The 18,738-nt window shown below is 42.8% G+C and overlaps 1 protein-coding gene across 1 annotated transcript in view; it reads left to right on the top strand.

The window, feature by feature from the left end:
* ATP10B (ATPase phospholipid transporting 10B (putative)) overlaps positions 1-18,738 on the top strand; it is a 312,037-nt gene that overhangs the window by 105,914 nt on the left and 187,385 nt on the right. Inside the window, exons 2-3 of the mRNA XM_068277816.1 lie at positions 3,000-3,277; positions 9,656-9,850. Of these exons, the coding sequence (XP_068133917.1) occupies positions 3,015-3,277; positions 9,656-9,850 (458 nt within the window). The 5' untranslated portion in view covers positions 3,000-3,014. The remainder of the gene's footprint in view (positions 1-2,999; positions 3,278-9,655; positions 9,851-18,738) is intronic.

Raw genomic sequence — 18,738 nt, 5'->3', positions numbered from 1 at the left:
GTTCACAACTGTCACACAAATGAACTAAATATATTGCGTATTCATTTCGCGCCTGATTCTATTTATAGATCTAGCCACAATAAACTGCTCAGGTAATGCTGGAAATTTGTAAACAAAAATATTAAGCTGATTGTTTGTTTCTGGGCACCCGCCGTGAAAGAATACTGCCAACGTTCTACAATAACACTGATTTACAGCAACTGCAGGAAAGGAAACATTGTTTCGGTAACAGTAGGTGTCATGTTAGGTACCATCATTCTGAAATATTAGGCTGGGTTCACAGCGGTCAGTTGCATATAATGTGTGAACTGTAATGGAGACTGGACGTCGACTTTAATACAAAGCCTGCATGCCGTGCGTGAGAATAATGCGATCCTTTACTGTGAACAGGTCCATAGAATTGTATGGGCAGTGAGTTGACCTGCAGAATTATTCTGCTATGCAACTGACCACTGTGAACGGGGCCTAACAGAATTATGATGCATACATATGGAGGTTTACTCAAAACACAAGTTGTAGTAAGGCTGAACAGAGGAAGGGACCCAAACACTGTTATTCATTTTTAGTATTTATATAGCGCCGACATCTTCCACTGCGCTTTACAGAGTATATATAGTCGTGTCTCTAACTGTCCCTAAGAAGAGCTCACAATTTTATCTCTACCATAGTCGTATGTCCATTGCAATTTAAAGAGAATCTGTACTCTAACATTTTTACAGCAAAAAGCATACCATTCTATTCATTATGTTCTCCTGGGCCACTCTGTGCTGTTTCTGCCACTCTCTGCTGCAAACCTGGCTTGTAATTAACAGTTTTAGGCAGTGTTTACAAACAAACTAACCAGCTTCTGATAGGCTCACATAAGCAGAGTGTGTGAGTCATACAGAGCCTGCAGGGGGCCTGGAGGGGGTGTGTATAGCTTCTACCAATCACAAGCAGCCCTGCACATTCCACACATTCCAGCTTTAGCCTGACTGCGCTGACAGAAGGAAACAGATTAGATCATATAACAGAGATAACACAGCCACTGTGCAATTAGGAAAAGCTGCAGTAAGCCAGAGCACATTAGAACAGGCAAAGGAACTTATAGGATAGAAGAACTAAGGCTGAAAAGTTTGTTACAGAGTCTCTTTAAGGCCACTGCAGAACAAAAAAGCAGAAAAAAGGGAGCCCGATACATATCGTTAACATTAGAACATTAAAGTTTTTAAAGTATGTTATCTTATTTAGAAGCTTGCAACGTTATAGTTTGTCATATTATCTGCTTTGTATGTACAGAATTTACGTTATGAAAGATATTATCGTTTCTGTGTGTAAAAGGGTGTTTTTGCAGGGTTAGTGGTCCTTGAGGCAGCCCAACCTATGGCTCTGATTCTTTGCAACGTTTGATGTGCATCACCGAACTCGAATGTACTTAAATACTTCCTATGTTCAGAGTATTTGTATTTGCTGCATTAAGATGTATTGCTTTCCCTGCTGGAGTCCTTATTTAATGAACGGAGGGCTGTAAATCACTGAACATCTCTTTCCACAGATGCTCGTTGAAAACATCTTCTGAATGCAATGAACACTGTGTGAATTCTGTAATGTTTCTCAACATATTCCCCATCAATAGATCTCTGGGTTTACGCCTTTTGTTATAATTTTTAAAGAGACGATAGTGAGGTATGGTCCGGTGTTGGTCAAGGAGCAGAAATGCAGACATCAAACCAACAAACGGTAATAGCCTTAAAGTGGATCCGAGATGAACTTTTACTCATTGCATAATTGTGTTCCTTTCCTATTATTTATAGGGCATTCCTCAAATCAAATACTTTTTTGTTTTTGTTTTTATACTCTAATTCCCTATAAACTAAACAAGCCTCGCCCACAGATTTTCAGGGAGCATTGGCATTTTCAGACAGTAGCAAGGTCTCATGGGAGCTCAGTCTGGGCAGGAGGAGGGGGAGGTATTACTAGCCAGAGATTTCAGAGGCAGATGGGAGGAGGGAAGAGTGCTGAAGATGCAGATAAACTTGCCTGTGTGTAATGTTTACAAACGACATGGCTGCTGTCATTGTATCACAGGGAGAAATAATCATATTCTATTGAAGCTGTTTGCAGCTAGATTTGCTGTGTAAACTATCTAAACTTTAGATAAGATATATAGACAAGTTACTTGTTATAGTTAGTTTTTCATCTCGGATCCGCTTTAATGACTGAGGCCCCTTTTACACTGGTGCATTTTAATTGCGTTACGTTACTCAAGTTTAACGCAGGGTGATGCTAAATCAATGAAAGTCTATGGTACATCTCGTACCAGGTGCGATGTGAAGCACCGAAAGTATCTGATTTGGCGTGAGGTCAACAGCACGTTATGGGACAGCATCTGCGGTGACGCACGTTGCTCGGAAGTCATGTTGGTCAATGGTGACAAATATCTTAAAGTGTTTGGCGTCAGTGTTGCAGTGCACGTGCGCGGACGCCAAATTTAGAGTGGCGTGCATCCTGTTTGCTAGCTTTAAAGGCACCGTTTAACAAACTATAGTATGGTATACATGTTCATTCATGGCGTGCAAAGAATTCAACTTCGATATAGTTTTCTTATCAAAGTACAGACTCTGAATGGAACATATTGCTTGCAATACGTATTTCCACCACAGGAAGTGAGCAGTAGAGAGCCTCATTTATGGTGTGTTTTGGTGCCAAGAATTGAATTAACGCAGATATGTATGCAGCTTGTTTTTTTGTGGTGCGATACTCTAATCACACCGGAATGAAACCATTGGCCGTGAACGTGAAAACGTTCTCACTGTAAAAGATTTATTGCAAGCTTTCAAAACCTTAAGTTTCTTCTTCAGGCATTATACAGAACTGGATCTGAACCGTTCGCTTGTGATCCAGTTGGCTCCATTGTTGGTTTGATGTCTGCATTTCTAAAGAGAAGATATTATCTTCACTATATTGTTATCATCTTGTGGATGGCTGTACAAATATGTTTATTCCTCATCCTTGTGCAGGTGATTGCTTTATCCATGGATTCAAGCTTCTACCGGTGGAGACCTGGTTTACAAAATGACTCCTCAGACTGTTCCTCGGAAAGAACACCTCTTCTACAATCCAGTAAGAAGTCACCAACGTACAACCTGAGCAAGCAGCGAGTGGTCTTTGCCAATAACAAGAAATGGGAAAAGGACCGCAAACGAGTTTCCAGATACTATGTTGGAAACAAAATTTGGACGACCAAATACAACATTTTAACCTTTCTACCGAAAAACCTATTTGAGCAATTTTACAGGTAAGAGAGCGGCGAGAAAGTAACAGACAGGGAACTGTGGCTTCTGTTCCTTCTCCACCTTCAGACTTGTGGTGATCCAAAAAAATAAGTGCTCTTATGCAATCAGCAAGCATGTACTTAGCCCTGGCAGACTTCTAAAATTCTATTTTCAAGACAGATAGTCTGAACACCCCCAGGAGTCATGGATTAGACTACTTCAAGTTCTGGGCTCTCTGAAACCCAGAAGTGTACTTTAGCTTTACACAAGCAGCCAGGAAAACAACTCTGAGTTAGAAGATTCCTGGACCACTGTATCTGTTATGCTAGGTACACACCATAAGTTTCTTCGGCAGATAAATGGTTCGATAGATAATTTCCGTCAGGTCCAATCTTCGATCGTTTTTCTGGTCGATTTCTAATAGAAGTAAATGGAAATAGATAAGAGAATCGAGCGGGAAATCAACCTGAGAATCGAATCAAAAATGAATCGGAAGGAAAATCCACCGAAAAAAACGCATTGTGTGTACCTAACATTACTTTCTGGTGAAAGGTAACATTTTTTGTCTTGCCATCCAGAACAGAAGTAGCTAGATTATCTTATGCTAATTTTATCAGGTATGGTAATGTCACTTAGCTGTTGTCACGTAAATGTATCAGATAAAGCCCAAGTAAAGCCAAAACTTAAACAGTCTAATCTAAAATCCCAACCATTATTTTTTGTAAATTATAAAGTACTAGTAAAAAGGCCCACCCTTTAAAAAAACAGGCGCTAGGTCACAGCCGCGTCCCGCTTGCTCGTTCCCCACCACTGTCTGAAGTATATGCACACAGGATGCTGCTTGCTTGCCAGTTGGAAAAAGCTGTTATTTCCCACAATGCAATGAGAACCTCTGTGAACCACACACAGCAAACTATCAGGTCTGGCCCTGTGTCCTAACTGCCCTGGCTGTGCGCATGCTCATTACAAAAAAGCCAGGGACACACAGCCATTCAGTTGATGATGCAGGGACACTTGCATTTTATTGTATAGGATATATAAAAAATCTGGTTTATAGCTCTGTTTATCTTGCAGCTGTATAAAAGCACAAAGTACAGTATGTAACATGTAAAGTGAATAATGATTAGGTGGTGTACACCCTCATCAAGTACATAAAATACTGGTCAATAGGGGATGCTCAAATTCCGATCGGAAATTGCATTTCCACATCGAAATGCGGAAATTGGTAATACAAGTGCGGTAGGCGGATTTCCGCCGGAAATCGTGGAAATTTCCGCCGACTTTAACATTGATTTTCTCAAATACTATAAGGTCTTTTTGAAAACTTTTTTTTTTTTTTGCATCTTGTTCACAAGATTCAGTTTAATAAACCCTGAAAATTTGGTGTTTCTAGGACTTAAGGGGCTTTGCTATTCACAACTAAAGTCGGCAGATTTTTACTGTAGTGTAAAATGCAGAAAATCTGCATTATCCGATATGCGGTAATTTTAAGCCAATCAGAACACTCAGAATGAATAAACCAATCAGAGAATGGGGATTTAGGCGGAAATTTCCACATTCTCTGATTGGCTTATTCATTCTGCCAATTCTTTTAATGCAGCCCTGAATATGCACACACTCCTCTGGTTTAAAAAAAATGTAAAGTTATCTGTAATAAATAGCTGTACTGCACTCTATTTAAAAAAATCAAATATATATATATATATATATATATATATATATATATATATATATATATATATATATATATATATATATATATATATATTTTTATATATATATATTTTTATATATATATATATATATATATATATATATATATAATCTATCCCCTACCTAATAAAACCCCTGTGTCACTGCCTCCTCCTCCTGCGTGTCCTTGTGTCGGTGCTTTTGCGTACCCTGCATGCGTGGCATGCGGGCGGACTTTAGAGCAGGAGGAGGACGGGGTCAGGGGGGCCGGTGATATGCTGCGGTGATATGCCGCGGTGACGGGCGGGAGGGGGGTTGTGAGGGTGGCCTAGAGCTAGTTATTGCAATGGACTTAAGGCCCATACACACGTCTGATTTTTCGGAACGACGGGTTGTTTGAACGTCCCAGCATTCAGACGTCCGCCCGCTAAATCGGGCGTGTGTACAGACTGTCGTTCGTGTGATAAGACTGAGTTTGAGCGCTCAAACTCAGTCTTATCACGCGATCGACAGTCTGTACACACGCCCGATTTAGCCGGCGGACGTATGAACGACGGGACGTTCAAACGACCTGTCTTTCCGAAAAATCAGACGTGTGTATGGGCCTTTAGGTCCACTAGAGTGTGTGTGTATGTATGTACAGGTCCTTCTCAAAAAATTAGCATATTGTGATAAAGTTCATTATTTTCTGTAATGTACTGATAAACTTTAGACTTTCATATATTTTAGATTGATTACACAGAACTGAAGTAGTTCAAAGCCTTTTATTGTTTTAATATTGATAATTTTGGCATACAGCTCATGAAAACCCAAAATTCCTATCTCAAAAAATTAGCATATCATGAAAAGGTTCTCTAAACGAGCTATTACCCTAATCATCTGAATCAACTAATTAACCCTAAACACCTGCAAAAGATTCCTGAGGCTTTTAAAAACTCCTAGCCTGGTTCATTACTCAAAACCGCAATCATGGGTAAGACTGCCAACCTGACTGCTGTCCAGAAGGCCATCATTGACACCCTCAAGCAAGAGGGTAAGACACAGAAAGACATTTCTGAACGAATAGGCTGTTCCCAGAGTGCTGTATCACGGCACCTCAGTGGGAAGTCTGTGGGAAGGAAAAAGTGTGGCAGAAAACGCTGCACAACGAGAAGAGGTGACCGGACCCTGAGGAAGATTGTGGAGAAAGACCGATTCCAGACCTTGGGGGACCTGTGGAAGCAGTGGACTGAGTCTGGAGTAGAAACATCCAGAGCCACCATGTACAGGCGTGTACAGCAAATGGGCTACAGGTGCCGCATTCCCCAGCGGCAGAAGCGCCTGACCTGTACTTGACACTGAACTTCAGGCATTTTGGCATTTCCCTCTCCCCAGTCTTCCTCCAGACTCTGGCACCTTGATTTCCAAATGACATGCAAATGTTGCTTTCATGCGAAAAAAGTACTTTGGACCACTGAGCAACAGTCCAGTGCTGCTTCTCTGTAGCCCAGGTCAGGCGCTTCTGCCGCTGTTTCTGGTTCAAAAGTGGCTTGACCTGGGGAATGTGGCACCAGTAGCCCATTTCCTGCACACACCTGTACACGGTGGCTCTGGATGTTTCTACTCCAGACTCAGTCCACTGCTTCCGCAGGTCCCCCAAGGTCTGGAATTGGTCCTTCTCCACAATCTTCCTAATGGTCCGGGTCACCTCTTCTCGTTGTGCAGCGTTTTCTGCCACACTTTTACCTTCCCACAGACTTCCCACTGAGGTGCCTTGGTACAGCACTCTGGGAACAGCCTATTCGTTCAGAAATTTCTTTCTGTGTCTTACCCTCTTGCTTGAGGGTGTCAATGATGGCCTTCTGGACAGCAGTCAGGTTGGCAGTCTTACCCATGATTGCGGTTTTGAGTAATGAACCAGGCTGGGAGTTTTTAAAAGCCTCAGGACTCTTTTGCCAGTGTTTAGAGTTAATTAGATGATTCAGATGATTAGGTTAATAGCTCGTTTAGAGAACCTTTTCATGATATGCTAATTTTTTGACATAGGAATTTTGGGTTCTCATGAGCTGTATGCCAAAATCATCAATATTAAAACAATAAAAGGCTTTGAACTACTTCAGTTGTGTGTAATGAATCTAAAGTATACAGGGAGTGCAGAATTATTAGGCAAATGAGTATTTTGACCACATCATCCTCTCTATGCATGTTGTCTTACTCCAAGCTGTATAGGCTCGAAAGCCTACTACCAATTAAGCATATTAGGTTATGTGCATCTCTGTAATGAGAAGGGGTGTGGTCTAATGACATCAACACCCTATATCAGGTGTGCATAATTATTAGGCAACTTCCTTTCCTTTGGCAAAATGGGTCAAGAGAAGGACTTGACAGGCTCAGAAAAGTCAAAAATAGTGAGATATCTTGCAGAGGGACGCAGCACTCTTAAAATTGCAAAGCTTCTGAAGCGTGATCATCGAACAATCAAACGTTTCATTCAAAATAGTCAACAGGGTCGCAAGAAACGTGTGGAAAAACCAAGGCGCTAAATAACTGCCCATGAACTGAGAAAAGTCAAGCGTGCAGCTGTCAAGATGCCACTTGCCACCAGTTTGGCCATATTTCAGAGCTGCAACATCACTGGAGTGCCCAAAAGCACAAGGTGTGCAATACTCAGAGACATGGCCAAGGTAAGAAAGGCTGAAAGACGGCCACCACTGAACAAGACACACAAGCTGAAACGTCAAGACTGGGCCAAGAAATATCTCAAGACTGAGTTTTCTAAGGTTTTATGGACTGATGAAATGAGAGTGAGTCTTGATGGGCCAGATTGATGGGCCCGTGGCTGGATTGGTAAAGGGCAGAGAGCTCTAGTCCGACTCAGACGCCAGCAAGGTGGAGGTGGAGTACTGGTTTGGGCTGGTATTATCAAAGATGAGCTTGTGGGGCCTTTTCGGGTTGAGGATGTAGTCAAGCTCAACTCCCAGTCCTACTGCCAGTTTCTGGAAGACACCTTCTTCAAGCAGTGGTACAGGAAGAAGTCTACATACTTCAAGAAAAACATGATTTTCATGCAGGACAATGCTCCATCACACGCGTCCAAGTACTCCACAGCGTGGCTGGCAAGAAAGGGTATAAAAGAAGAAAAACTAATGACATGGCCTCCTTGTTCACCTGATCTGAACCCCATTGAGAACCTGTGGTCCATCATAAAATGTGCGATTTACAAGGAGGGAAAACAGTACACCTCTCTGAACAGTGTCTGGAAGGCTATGGTTGCTGCTGCACGCAATGTTGATGGTGAACAGATCAAAACACTGACAGAATCCATGGATGGCAGGCTTTTGAGTGTCCTTGCAAAGAAAGGTGGCTATATTGGTCACTGATTTGTTTTTGCTTTGTTTTTGAATGTCAGAAATGTATATTTGTGAATGTTGAGATGTTCTATTGGTTTCACTGGTAAAAATAAATAATTGAAATGGGTATATATTTGTTTTTTGTTAAGTTGCCTAATAATTATGCACAGTAATAGTCACCTGCACACACAGATATCCCCCTAAAATAGCTAAAACTAAAAACTACTTTCAAAAATATTCAGCTTTGATATTAATGAGTTTTTTGGGTTCATTGAGAACATGGTTGTTGTTCATTAATAAAATTATTCCTCAAAAATATAACTTGCCTAATAATTCTGCACTCCCTGTATGAAAGTCTAATGTTTATCAGTATATACAGTATATATACATATATACACACACATACATACAGTGCTCCTCCGATTTTACAAGTAGCCCCCGTTTCATGTGTAACATTCCTAGAGCTGCAGCCCCATGGCTGGTGCTACCATAGAGGCAAAGGTGGCTATTTCCCCAGGGCCCCAGAGCATGTACGGGGCCCCCAAGATGTCTCCTCCCATCTTAAATGTTGCTACCCGGGGTCTTTGGCAGAGTAGCATCTCATCTGTGCTAGTGAGCAGGTGAGACACTGCACTGCCAAAGACTCTGCAGGGGCCTCGAGGAGCATAGTTAAGTTGGGAGGTGATTGGTAGGGAGGGTCCGGAGCCGACGCAGGGGCCCAGGAGGGAAATTTGGCTGCAACAAAGAGCCCATAATGTCGCTTTTTGGTCGAGGGGTTTCTGTTGGGCGGCCTCTGGGCTAATATTGCCCTGGGGCCCCATTGTTACTAGAATCGGCCCTGAGCCCCTTTCTTTCATGCACAGCTTCCTTGGGCATTGCAGCCTTCTCTTTCATATGTAGCAGTCCCTAGTTTATATGCAGTGCACTCTTGAGCAGCAGCCACCGGAGGCCTGGGCCTTTGTGGCCTTTCTTATTATAATATATATATATATATATATACAGTATATATATGTATCAATAAATTATTGTCTCATCAAAATTTTATAATCCTTGCAGCAGCTGGACCCTATAACAACTGCACTGGTTGATCTAGCTTTATTCCTATCTTTATGACCACTGCTTGTGTTGCATGCAATCTGGCTTGATGTATGGTATAAGCATGGACCACCACTATTGATTTTCTTTTTTGCATCATTTATTTGTAGCTTTGCTAATGTAACCGAGTAGCTATCCTTATTGATTGGCAAATATAGATCGGAATTTCCACTATATTATTCTGCCATAATTTGAAATAGATCAGCGGTGTACATACAGCCTAAAGGTGAAATAATATTATCTCTATGTTTAAAAATAGAAACAAGTTCTGTTTTTCCTTCACAGGTCTGCAAACCTGTATTTTCTGTTTCTTGCCATACTGAACTGGGTGCCCCAAATATCGGCGTTTCATAAGGAGATCACTATGGTCCCACTGGCCGTTGTTCTGATTGTTATTGCAGTGAAAGATGGCATTGAAGACTATAAAAGATATTGTAATGATAAGAAGATCAACTTTCAGAGATCAGCCATATATAGCAAGTAAGCTGAATATTGTATCTTTACTAAACCGTTTTCTCTTTCTTTTTCTTTATTTTTAATATTATTTTCGTTAATTATTAACATAATTCCATGTTTTAGACCTATTTTTTGTGTTGCGGTGGGGTTGCAATGCTGCTGCTGCATCGCACTGTAATGCAGAAAATGACAAACATATAAGCATGTGACAGAGTGCGTCATAGGGTCATGTGTCCCCCCCCCACTCAGTAACATACTCCCGATCATTGGTTTGCGCATTTGCTATGATGCACCGCACGTGCATAACCCATAGACTTACATTACCCCAAGCACTGTGCGTTAAAGTGCAACTGTTGGGCATAAAGTCAAAAATCAATTCTTTACTTTTATCAGGTAAACAAGTAATAAGGATGCTAACCAGGCAATCCAAAAGTCAAAAATCACTCTTAAGGTGGCCATACACTGGTCGATTTGCCATCAGATTCGACCAACAGATAGATCCCTCTCTGATCGAATCTGATCAGAGAGGGATCGTATGGCCACCTTTACTGCAAACAGATTGTGAATCGATTTCAGCCTGAAACCGATCACAATCTGTGGAGCTGCCGCCTCCCCCCCCCCCCCCCCCCCCATAAATTACCTGTTCCAGCCGGCGTGAGACCCCTGGTCCCCGCTGTCTTCTTCTCCGCTCTGGGCTCCAAGACCGTTCCTGCAGCTACTGAACTTCCTGTCTAGGGGAAGTTTAAACAGTAGGGGGCGCTCTACTGTTTAAACTTCCTGCCGGGACAGGAAGTTCTGCGTAGCTGCAGCCGGTCCGGAACCCAGCGCGTAAAGAAGACAACGGGGACCAGGGGACCCGTGCCGGCCGGAACAGGTAATGTATACCCGCTGTATTGCGTCAGTCGTCAGGCATTTGAACACCGCTATCGATGCACTCCCGACCCGGCAGCGATCGAGAAAAATCTTCCGCATGGGCGGATCGACGTGAATCGTCGGGAACGATCGATTTCACAGCCGATTCGATCACTGTGATCGAATCGGCCGTATATCGGCGAGAAAATAGTTAGGTGTATGGGCCCCTTTTCTTGTCTTCTCTATAAAACATCTTCCCCAGTTCCCCGGCCCTTATTTGGTACATCTGCCACACAAAGGAAGTTGCAGGGCATGCTAGGTTTCCTATTTTTACTTTTTTACTTTCCCCACAGACATAACTAATGCAGCCTGATTGGCTGAAGCCTCTTTCCCTCCCGTTTTCCCCTCCCACACCTCTGTTCCTCTCTGATTGGCCAATATTTATCATGCTGAGACAATGCACTTTCTACTGCAGAGCTGTGTGGGAGTGTCTGAAGACTGGGAGGAGAGAGGGAAATGATACACAGAGTAAGGGAGGAAATGTCAGGATTGGGTTCAAGGTAGACACAGTCAAATTGGAAAATCCTAAGAAGGATTTTCTCTTTTTTACTATAGAAAAATCACTAAAATCAAAATGTGGACAGTGAAATACATATATTATGTAAGTAGAGCAAGTATTTATCTACTTATGGTTTTTTTTCTGAGATAGTATGGCTGACAGCTCCACTTTAAGCACGCTGCATGTGGTAACTCACTGTTGCCTTTGTGTCAGCTTGGATACTTCCAGTGCACTGCAACAGACTGCAATAAGTGTGAAACTCCATAGACTTTCATTGCTTTTGCAGCCCCTTGTGGCAAAATAGGGTAACACTTCAGACTTACCCTGCTAGTGTAAAGGGGACCTAAATGTATCAAAAACTGAAAACCTGGAAAAATGTTAATGGTATTGTCAAAATATTGTTAGAAACGAACTACTGAAATTAATCTAAACATAATGAACCATAAAATGGCACAGTAAGCACATTGCTTAAATATTAACTTTCAAGGCAACAGAAGCTTCTACAGTTAATTATGTTTTAAAAACTTTGTGACTGGAAACAGTTCATCGAACACTTAAAAGTAGCCATAACGTTAGAACATTTATTTCCAGATGGTAGGCAGGCACGCACCGACAGCTGGCTTACCATCTGCAGATGAAACCCCAGACTCTGCAGAACAATTCCTGCTAACATCGAGACAACTGGCCACATTTCCAACAACAAACTTCTGCTAGTCTTGTGCTGATGAAACTGCAAATGCAGTTTCAGATGACCATAGTATCTGTTGATACTTTAAATTGTAAAGGGTACCTGAGCCAAAGCTCGGGAACAAAATCACAAACATGCCTAAGAAGAGGGATGCCACTGGTCCTAATGAGGCTTCTCACAATGTCCTCCAGTCCTCATGTTGTCACTCATGGACCCCCAAAGATTACAGACAAGAGCTCGTTGGTAATCTTATACTTTTCAAGCCTGAGCCTTGAGTCGCTCATGCACAAGTAGTTCCATGCTACTCGGCTAGGCCATACTCCTGCCAGAAGAGAAGCATGGTGCTGATCAGCTGGAGGGTTCTGGCGAGTGTTGGAGGACTGAATGACGCAGAGAAAACCCCCAATACAATTCAGAGGCTATCCTCGCTTTAGGTAAGTATGAGTTTCTCTTTAAATTGTACCAGAAATGTAAATAATGGATGTATTTATACTTACCTGCGGCGCAGGGACAGGGAGGGAGCCCATGCACCTCATGGGGCTGGGGGAAACCCCAGGTAAGTATAAGTACACCCATTTTTGCAACTCTGGTTTCATGCAAGTTCGACATCTATGTTTTTAGGATTCTTTTGGTTCTGTAATTTATGCACTACTTTTCTACCTATTGGTCTTGGCAACATAGACAGCACTTCATCCTTGGTAGACAATGGCCTCAATTCACTAAGACCATGCTGGAGATAATTAGGCAAGAGAAAACTTACCTCCACACAGTAAGAGAGTTAGCTTATCTCTTCATTCCTTACGTTACCTCCTCTGTAGTTAAGTTACCTCCTCTGTAGTTATTTTCACACGCAGTTAATTAACAGCCTGTCTTTAACTCTGGAGTTATTTTAAGGATTGGAGAGTTAACTTAAAGACAGAAGAGTTAACTTTAGGTTTGCCTGAGGTAAAATGTTTCCTGAATACTACATGCCTCATCACCATGGTAACAACTCTAGAAACGTTATTAAAGACAGGAGATAAGCTTAGTGAATTGAGGCCAATGTGTTGCTGCTTATCTCTCTGCAGTTCCTTGGAGGAGGGAGCATGGCTGCAACGGCCATAGTACCAGCAGCCACCTAGCAGTAGAAGAGAACAGTGGTTACAAGATAATAAAAGCTTTGTAGAAATTAAAGTATTGAAAGACTGGTTTTCAAACAGTCCAACTAGTGCTATTTAGTTATAATTTTATGCACAGAAGTAGTAGTATTAGGAGAGCAGAGGAGAGATGGCCCAGAGCCGCTCGAGTTTTGTCACCGCTGGCCACTTTATTTGTGGGTCCTGTTGACCTGAGGAGTCAGGGAACACTCGTGAAATGGGTCATCTAACCCTAATTCTGTACAATAAACCTTTTGACATTTACTTGAGGTTGGTTTTACACCTGATTTTTGAGTTGTGATGTCATACTCATGCCGCATCCCACCGCTACACAAAAAAATCAAACATATGACCCTGCAGCAGAGTGCGCCATCAGGGTCATATGCATAGCGCCACCCTCTGCTCAGTGACCTACTCCCTGCTAAACAGGAAGTATGTCATTGGGATTCCCATCGGGCAACGCATGCACACTGTGACGCACAGCACTCCGTTGTTCACACTTGCTGCGTCCCCCTTTGACTTCCATTACCCCAAGCACCATGCGTTAAGTGAGCAGCAGGCTGTGCGTTGGGAATGAGGTGGGATATGGCGCTGTACATGTAAAAGGCCCCATTGACTTGCATTGCCATTGTGTTACCCTGCAGTAAAACAGGGTAACGCAATGCACACTTGCAATGCAAGTGTAAAAGGGATCTAAATATCATACTGGCTACTTTATCAACAGGAGAGGCAATCCAGCCACTTCCTCTCCTTTTTAAACAGTTTTTAATTGTTTTGTTATATTATTGGCAGTTCCACCCACCAGTATCACACCTAGGGCCATATGCAATTCACGTTTTCACCTGGGTTTTCTCCTAGGTGATGATGTCACTAGGGCTGCTTAAATCCGGATCCGTGAGATACCCGGATAGTTGCTATCCGGATATCTCCCAGTAAACCTGTGCGGGGGGGGGGGGTCAATCTTACCTGTCTGACGTCTTCTTTGTCCGTCCCTCGGTGCCTCCCACGATGCGCTCCACGCGCGTCACGTGATTACAAACACTTCCTCCTTCAACCCGGAAGTAGGAAGTGTTTGTAATCACGTGACCGCCGCTTGGACTGCATCGTGGGAGGCGCCGAGGGATGGACCAAAGAAGACGTCAGACAGGTAAGATTGACCCTGTCCCCCACCCCCCCGCACAGGTTTACTGGGAGATATCCGAATAGAATTATCCTGATGTCTCCCGGATCCGGATTTGAGCAGCCCTGATTGTCACCACTTGTCGTAAAACTCCTTTTAAGCCACCAGCATGCAAGAAAACACTCCAAATCTATTTGATAGTACTTTTTCATCAACTGTTGGGTACTTTTGCAATTGTAAAATGCTGAAAATGTTGTTTAAAGGGAAGATGAAAATTATCTCCTAGGAGATAACTCGGGTAAAAAAAATAATTGCATATGGGCCATAGAGTCCACTGCGACTTCAAGAAGCTAGTTGTCTTTACAGATCAGCACACAGTGAGATTTGCACAATGAACTTGACCTGCGCACAATATACTGATCCATGCTTGACAGAGAAGCTTTAAGTCTCGTTAAGGCACAGAAGACCTGCATTGCAGCACATCTCTTCAAGCGTTAAACAGGAAATCAATAAAACGGACACCCAGCTTTACCTTCCTACTACATGAAAAAGGCATTCTTCACATGCTGTTCCACTGTCCTTAATCAATAAATAGAATAAAGCAAGAAATCTTTAGCTATGGAATATGTGCCAATTATTCCATTAACAGATTCCTGTCTGTACTTGAACAGCCATCATTAAGGTAATTACTTGTTATTGCATCAATTTATTTGCAATGAAGGTACTCAAATATTTTAACCTTCCTGGCGGTAACCCCGAACGTAGTTCGGGGTAAGCCGCGCAGGAGGTTTTCTCAGGCCCTGCTGGGCCGATTTCAGTAATTTTTTTTTTTTGCTGAACGCAGCTAGCACTTTGCTACCTGCGTCAGCACTTCGATCGCCGCCGCCCCGCGCTCGATCGCTGCTATCCGCGTTGCAACACAGCCCCCCCCCCTAGACCCCTGCGCTGCCTGGCCTATCAGCGCCAGGCAGCGGCAAGGGGTGGATCGGGACTCCCTTAGATGTCACGACATCCATGACGTCGGTGACGTCATCCCGCCCTGTCGCCATGGCGACGGGGGAAGCCCTCCAGGAAATCCTGTTCTTTGAACGGGATTTCCTGATCGCCTATCGCCGGAGGCGATCGGCGGGGCTGGGGGGATGCCGCTGAGCAGCGACTATCATGTAGCGAGCCCTAGGCTCGCTACATGATTTAAAAAAAAAATAAATTAAAAAAACGGCTGCGCTGCCCCCTGGCGGTTTTTAATATACCGCCAGGAGGGTTAAAGCGTCCCAATGCAATTTTCAGAGTCAAGGCAACAATAAGCCAACAAATGAGTTATTAAAGAGAACCCGAGGTGGGAATCTTAGAGTTAAATCTATACACAGAGGCTGGGTCTGGCTATAGTGCTCAGCCTCTGTTGCTAGTTGAATATTCCCTAAATCCCCCCTGCTCTCTGCACAAGCCCATAAATTACAGCCGCGCTGGCGACACTGAGCGTGTCGCAGCAGGCTCTGTTTACCATTCTAGTGCCACTCATGCCGCTCCTCCGCCTCCTGCAGAGCGCCGATCCCCGCCCACGTCTCTTCCCTCGCCGCTGATTAGAGAGAAGGGACTCGGGCAGGGAACTGCGCTCTGCAGGAGGCGGGGGAGCAGCGTGAGTGACACTAGAAAAGTAAACAGAGCCAGACAGCACGGCTGTAATTTATGGGCTCGTGCAGAGCACAGGGGGGATTTAGGGAATATTCAACTAGCAACAGAGGCTGGGCACTATAGCCAGACCCAGCCTCTGTGTATAGATTTAACTCTAAGATTCCCACCTCGGGTTCTCTTTAAAGGAATTCTAATGAACTTGTATAATCAAATAGTTGCAACGGTAACTGTTGTGTCATCAGGTTCTTTCCGTAAAGGATCACAATCAATCAAATCAATTTTATTTGGCCAAATAAGTTTACGATTACAAGGCAGTTGGCTTGGCACTTGCTTAACGGACACAGACATAACAATACAAGGACACAGAATGTAGATATTACAAGTCAAGAGCAGTGTGTGACTTAGTGGTCGTGTACAAGGTGAGAAGTGCTCGTTTTCAGTTCTGTGCTGTAATGCTTTCAAAATCCTAGCAACTGTAGTGTGGTTCCGCATTGAGCATGGCTATTGCCTGAGGGAAGAAGCTGTTCCTATGCTTCAAAGTTTTTGTCGGGACTGACCGGTATCTCACTCTTGGAGACTTGAGAAGGAAGATTGAGTGAGCAGGGTGAGGGGGGTCAGAGGCAATCTTGGTCGCTCTCTTTCTTCACCTGCTAGCGTAAAGATCCTGCAGAGAGGGTAAGCTACTGCTTAGTGCAGGGATCCTGCAGGGAAGCTAAGCAATTATTATTTCTGCTGATTGAATTATGCGCTGCAGCCTCATGTTTTCTCATACGGAGCATGAGCCAAACCAGACAGTCATAGAATGCAGTACAATAACATTTGTAACGTGCTTTTCTCCCATAGGACTCAAAGCACATAGATATGTCTTAGATCATCACATTTTTTGAACAACATGTGGAGCAGATTAAGAGAGCTGCAGCCCAGTTTGGGCGCGCTCAGATTATGTCATGATGGATTCAATGATTGCATCGTAGAGCTGCACCAGTATCTTTTGTGGTAGGCCAAACTTTTTCGGTGACTGGTGTGAGCCAATCCACCATAGCTGACCATCCCTGAAGTGGCCAAAAAATGATAAAAGCTAACTGAATAAAGAGAGGTATTTACAAAACAACAGCCACGGCAATAAGATAGTGTGACTTCGCTCGGGAAATTGGTGTCTCTTGGTGGTGTAATTAGTTGCCCCCCCCCAATAAAAAAAGAAAGAAAAGAAGTTGTAGTTGGATAAAAGAAAAAAAAAATCTCTCTATAACATGCTCCAAAAACAAAGAAGGGAGAGAGGACCTTATTCTTGGTGGAGGAAAGCGCCCCCAAAGTAAGAAAAATAATTATCATTAAGGTAAGCAATCCTTACCTTTTTATATTGTTTTTATTTATTTTTTTATTACTTTAGTAGTGCATTCCTCCACCCAGCAATTGAGTACCTAACCCTTGCTTGGAAACCAATAAAAAAAGAGAAACGCACCCAAAAAAAATCTAATTTGCCACACATCTAATATATTTTAATATAAATTGTATGATTTGCTCTTATGTGTGAGATTTTGTGTTTTGCAGGTTTTTTTTCTGCATTTAGCTTTTAATGCGAGTGGATGAAAATGCAAAAAAAAATTGCAATTTTTTTGTGTGAAAAATTGTATGTGAATTAGAGTTTAATTAGACAACACATGTTCATGTACATTAACTTCATTTATATGCATGGAAAATCGCAATCTGAGAAATTACATACAGACACGCCCAAAAAATGATTAGTACATGCGGGGAAATCACATGCAGAAAATGAAAGGCTAAGTGTGAATGCTGCTTTACTCAGACAGGTACACTCACTCTTGTTCCGATACACAAAGACTGGTTAAACTGTCAGTCAACCATAACTTGATATTTTCTCTGGTAATTAACCGGCAGGATATCAGTTGGCAGAATACCTATGTGCCTCAGACTTCATTAAATCGGTCTCACGAGGGCAGCGAGTTAAACTGAACAGGGAAAGGTGATGCTTTGTTTATTACAAGTCGCACTCATAATTGCAGAAAAATGCTCATTCTCTAGCAGTGGGGAGTGTCTGTTTCCTTACCTTTCTCCATATGGCTGTCAGCTCAAGTTTAACACTTGCTGTTTTCTGCATCTGTATTATTTCTTTTTGCCAGTTGGTTTTGTTTGCCAGCCAGGAACCAGCTGACGGTGGAAAAGATTTCCAGTAAAATCACAAAACACTTGCACATAGTAGAACAATGGTCACAGTTTTCTTTATAAGCTTGATTTCTCTGTTCATTTGAGTCACTTTAGAGACCAACTCTTGGTTAAAAATGTTCCATGAAACCAGTGAGATAACTACAATTCATTGAGCCCCCCAGAAAATCATTGATATGCCCCCCCAATGCTCACACCCCTTTGCTTGCCTATCCTCTGTACCTTTCACGGCCTTGGTGCCCATCTCACAAACATCCTAAAACAAGTGTTGCCATCATGATCTTCACACCCATAACATGTGTAGCCACAAAAACATCTGATCTGACGTATAGGCCTCAATTCATCATTGTCTCTGCGATAACTTTTTCCAGTTCGTTAAATTACTGAATTCGGAGTTTATCGATTCCTAGTTGTATTCATCAAGGTTTTTCCGCATACGGTGTGACTTTGATAAAATATCGAGAACAATGCGGTAACCATTCGGTAACGTGTCGATATTTCCATTTTACAGCGGTAATTTAACACAAGGCAATAAGATTCCCGTGGAATTGTGGGTAAAAAGGCAGTCCTTTGAACACCACGTAGCAGCATTCCGAATAGGGCTTAACACCTGGACCAGGATTCTGGAAGTGGCTTGGGACAATCCCACAATTTTGCCAGCTACGGCTTGATAGGAGCCTTTTCTGAAAAAATGTAGTGCAACTAGCAATTTAGTTAACCCTGGCACTGCCTGTGTTCTCT

The sequence above is a fragment of the Hyperolius riggenbachi genome, chromosome 3, assembly GCF_040937935.1.
Source record: "Hyperolius riggenbachi isolate aHypRig1 chromosome 3, aHypRig1.pri, whole genome shotgun sequence".
Classification (NCBI taxonomy): Eukaryota; Metazoa; Chordata; class Amphibia; order Anura; family Hyperoliidae; genus Hyperolius; species Hyperolius riggenbachi.
This window is presented reverse-complemented; position numbering and strand designations above follow the sequence as displayed.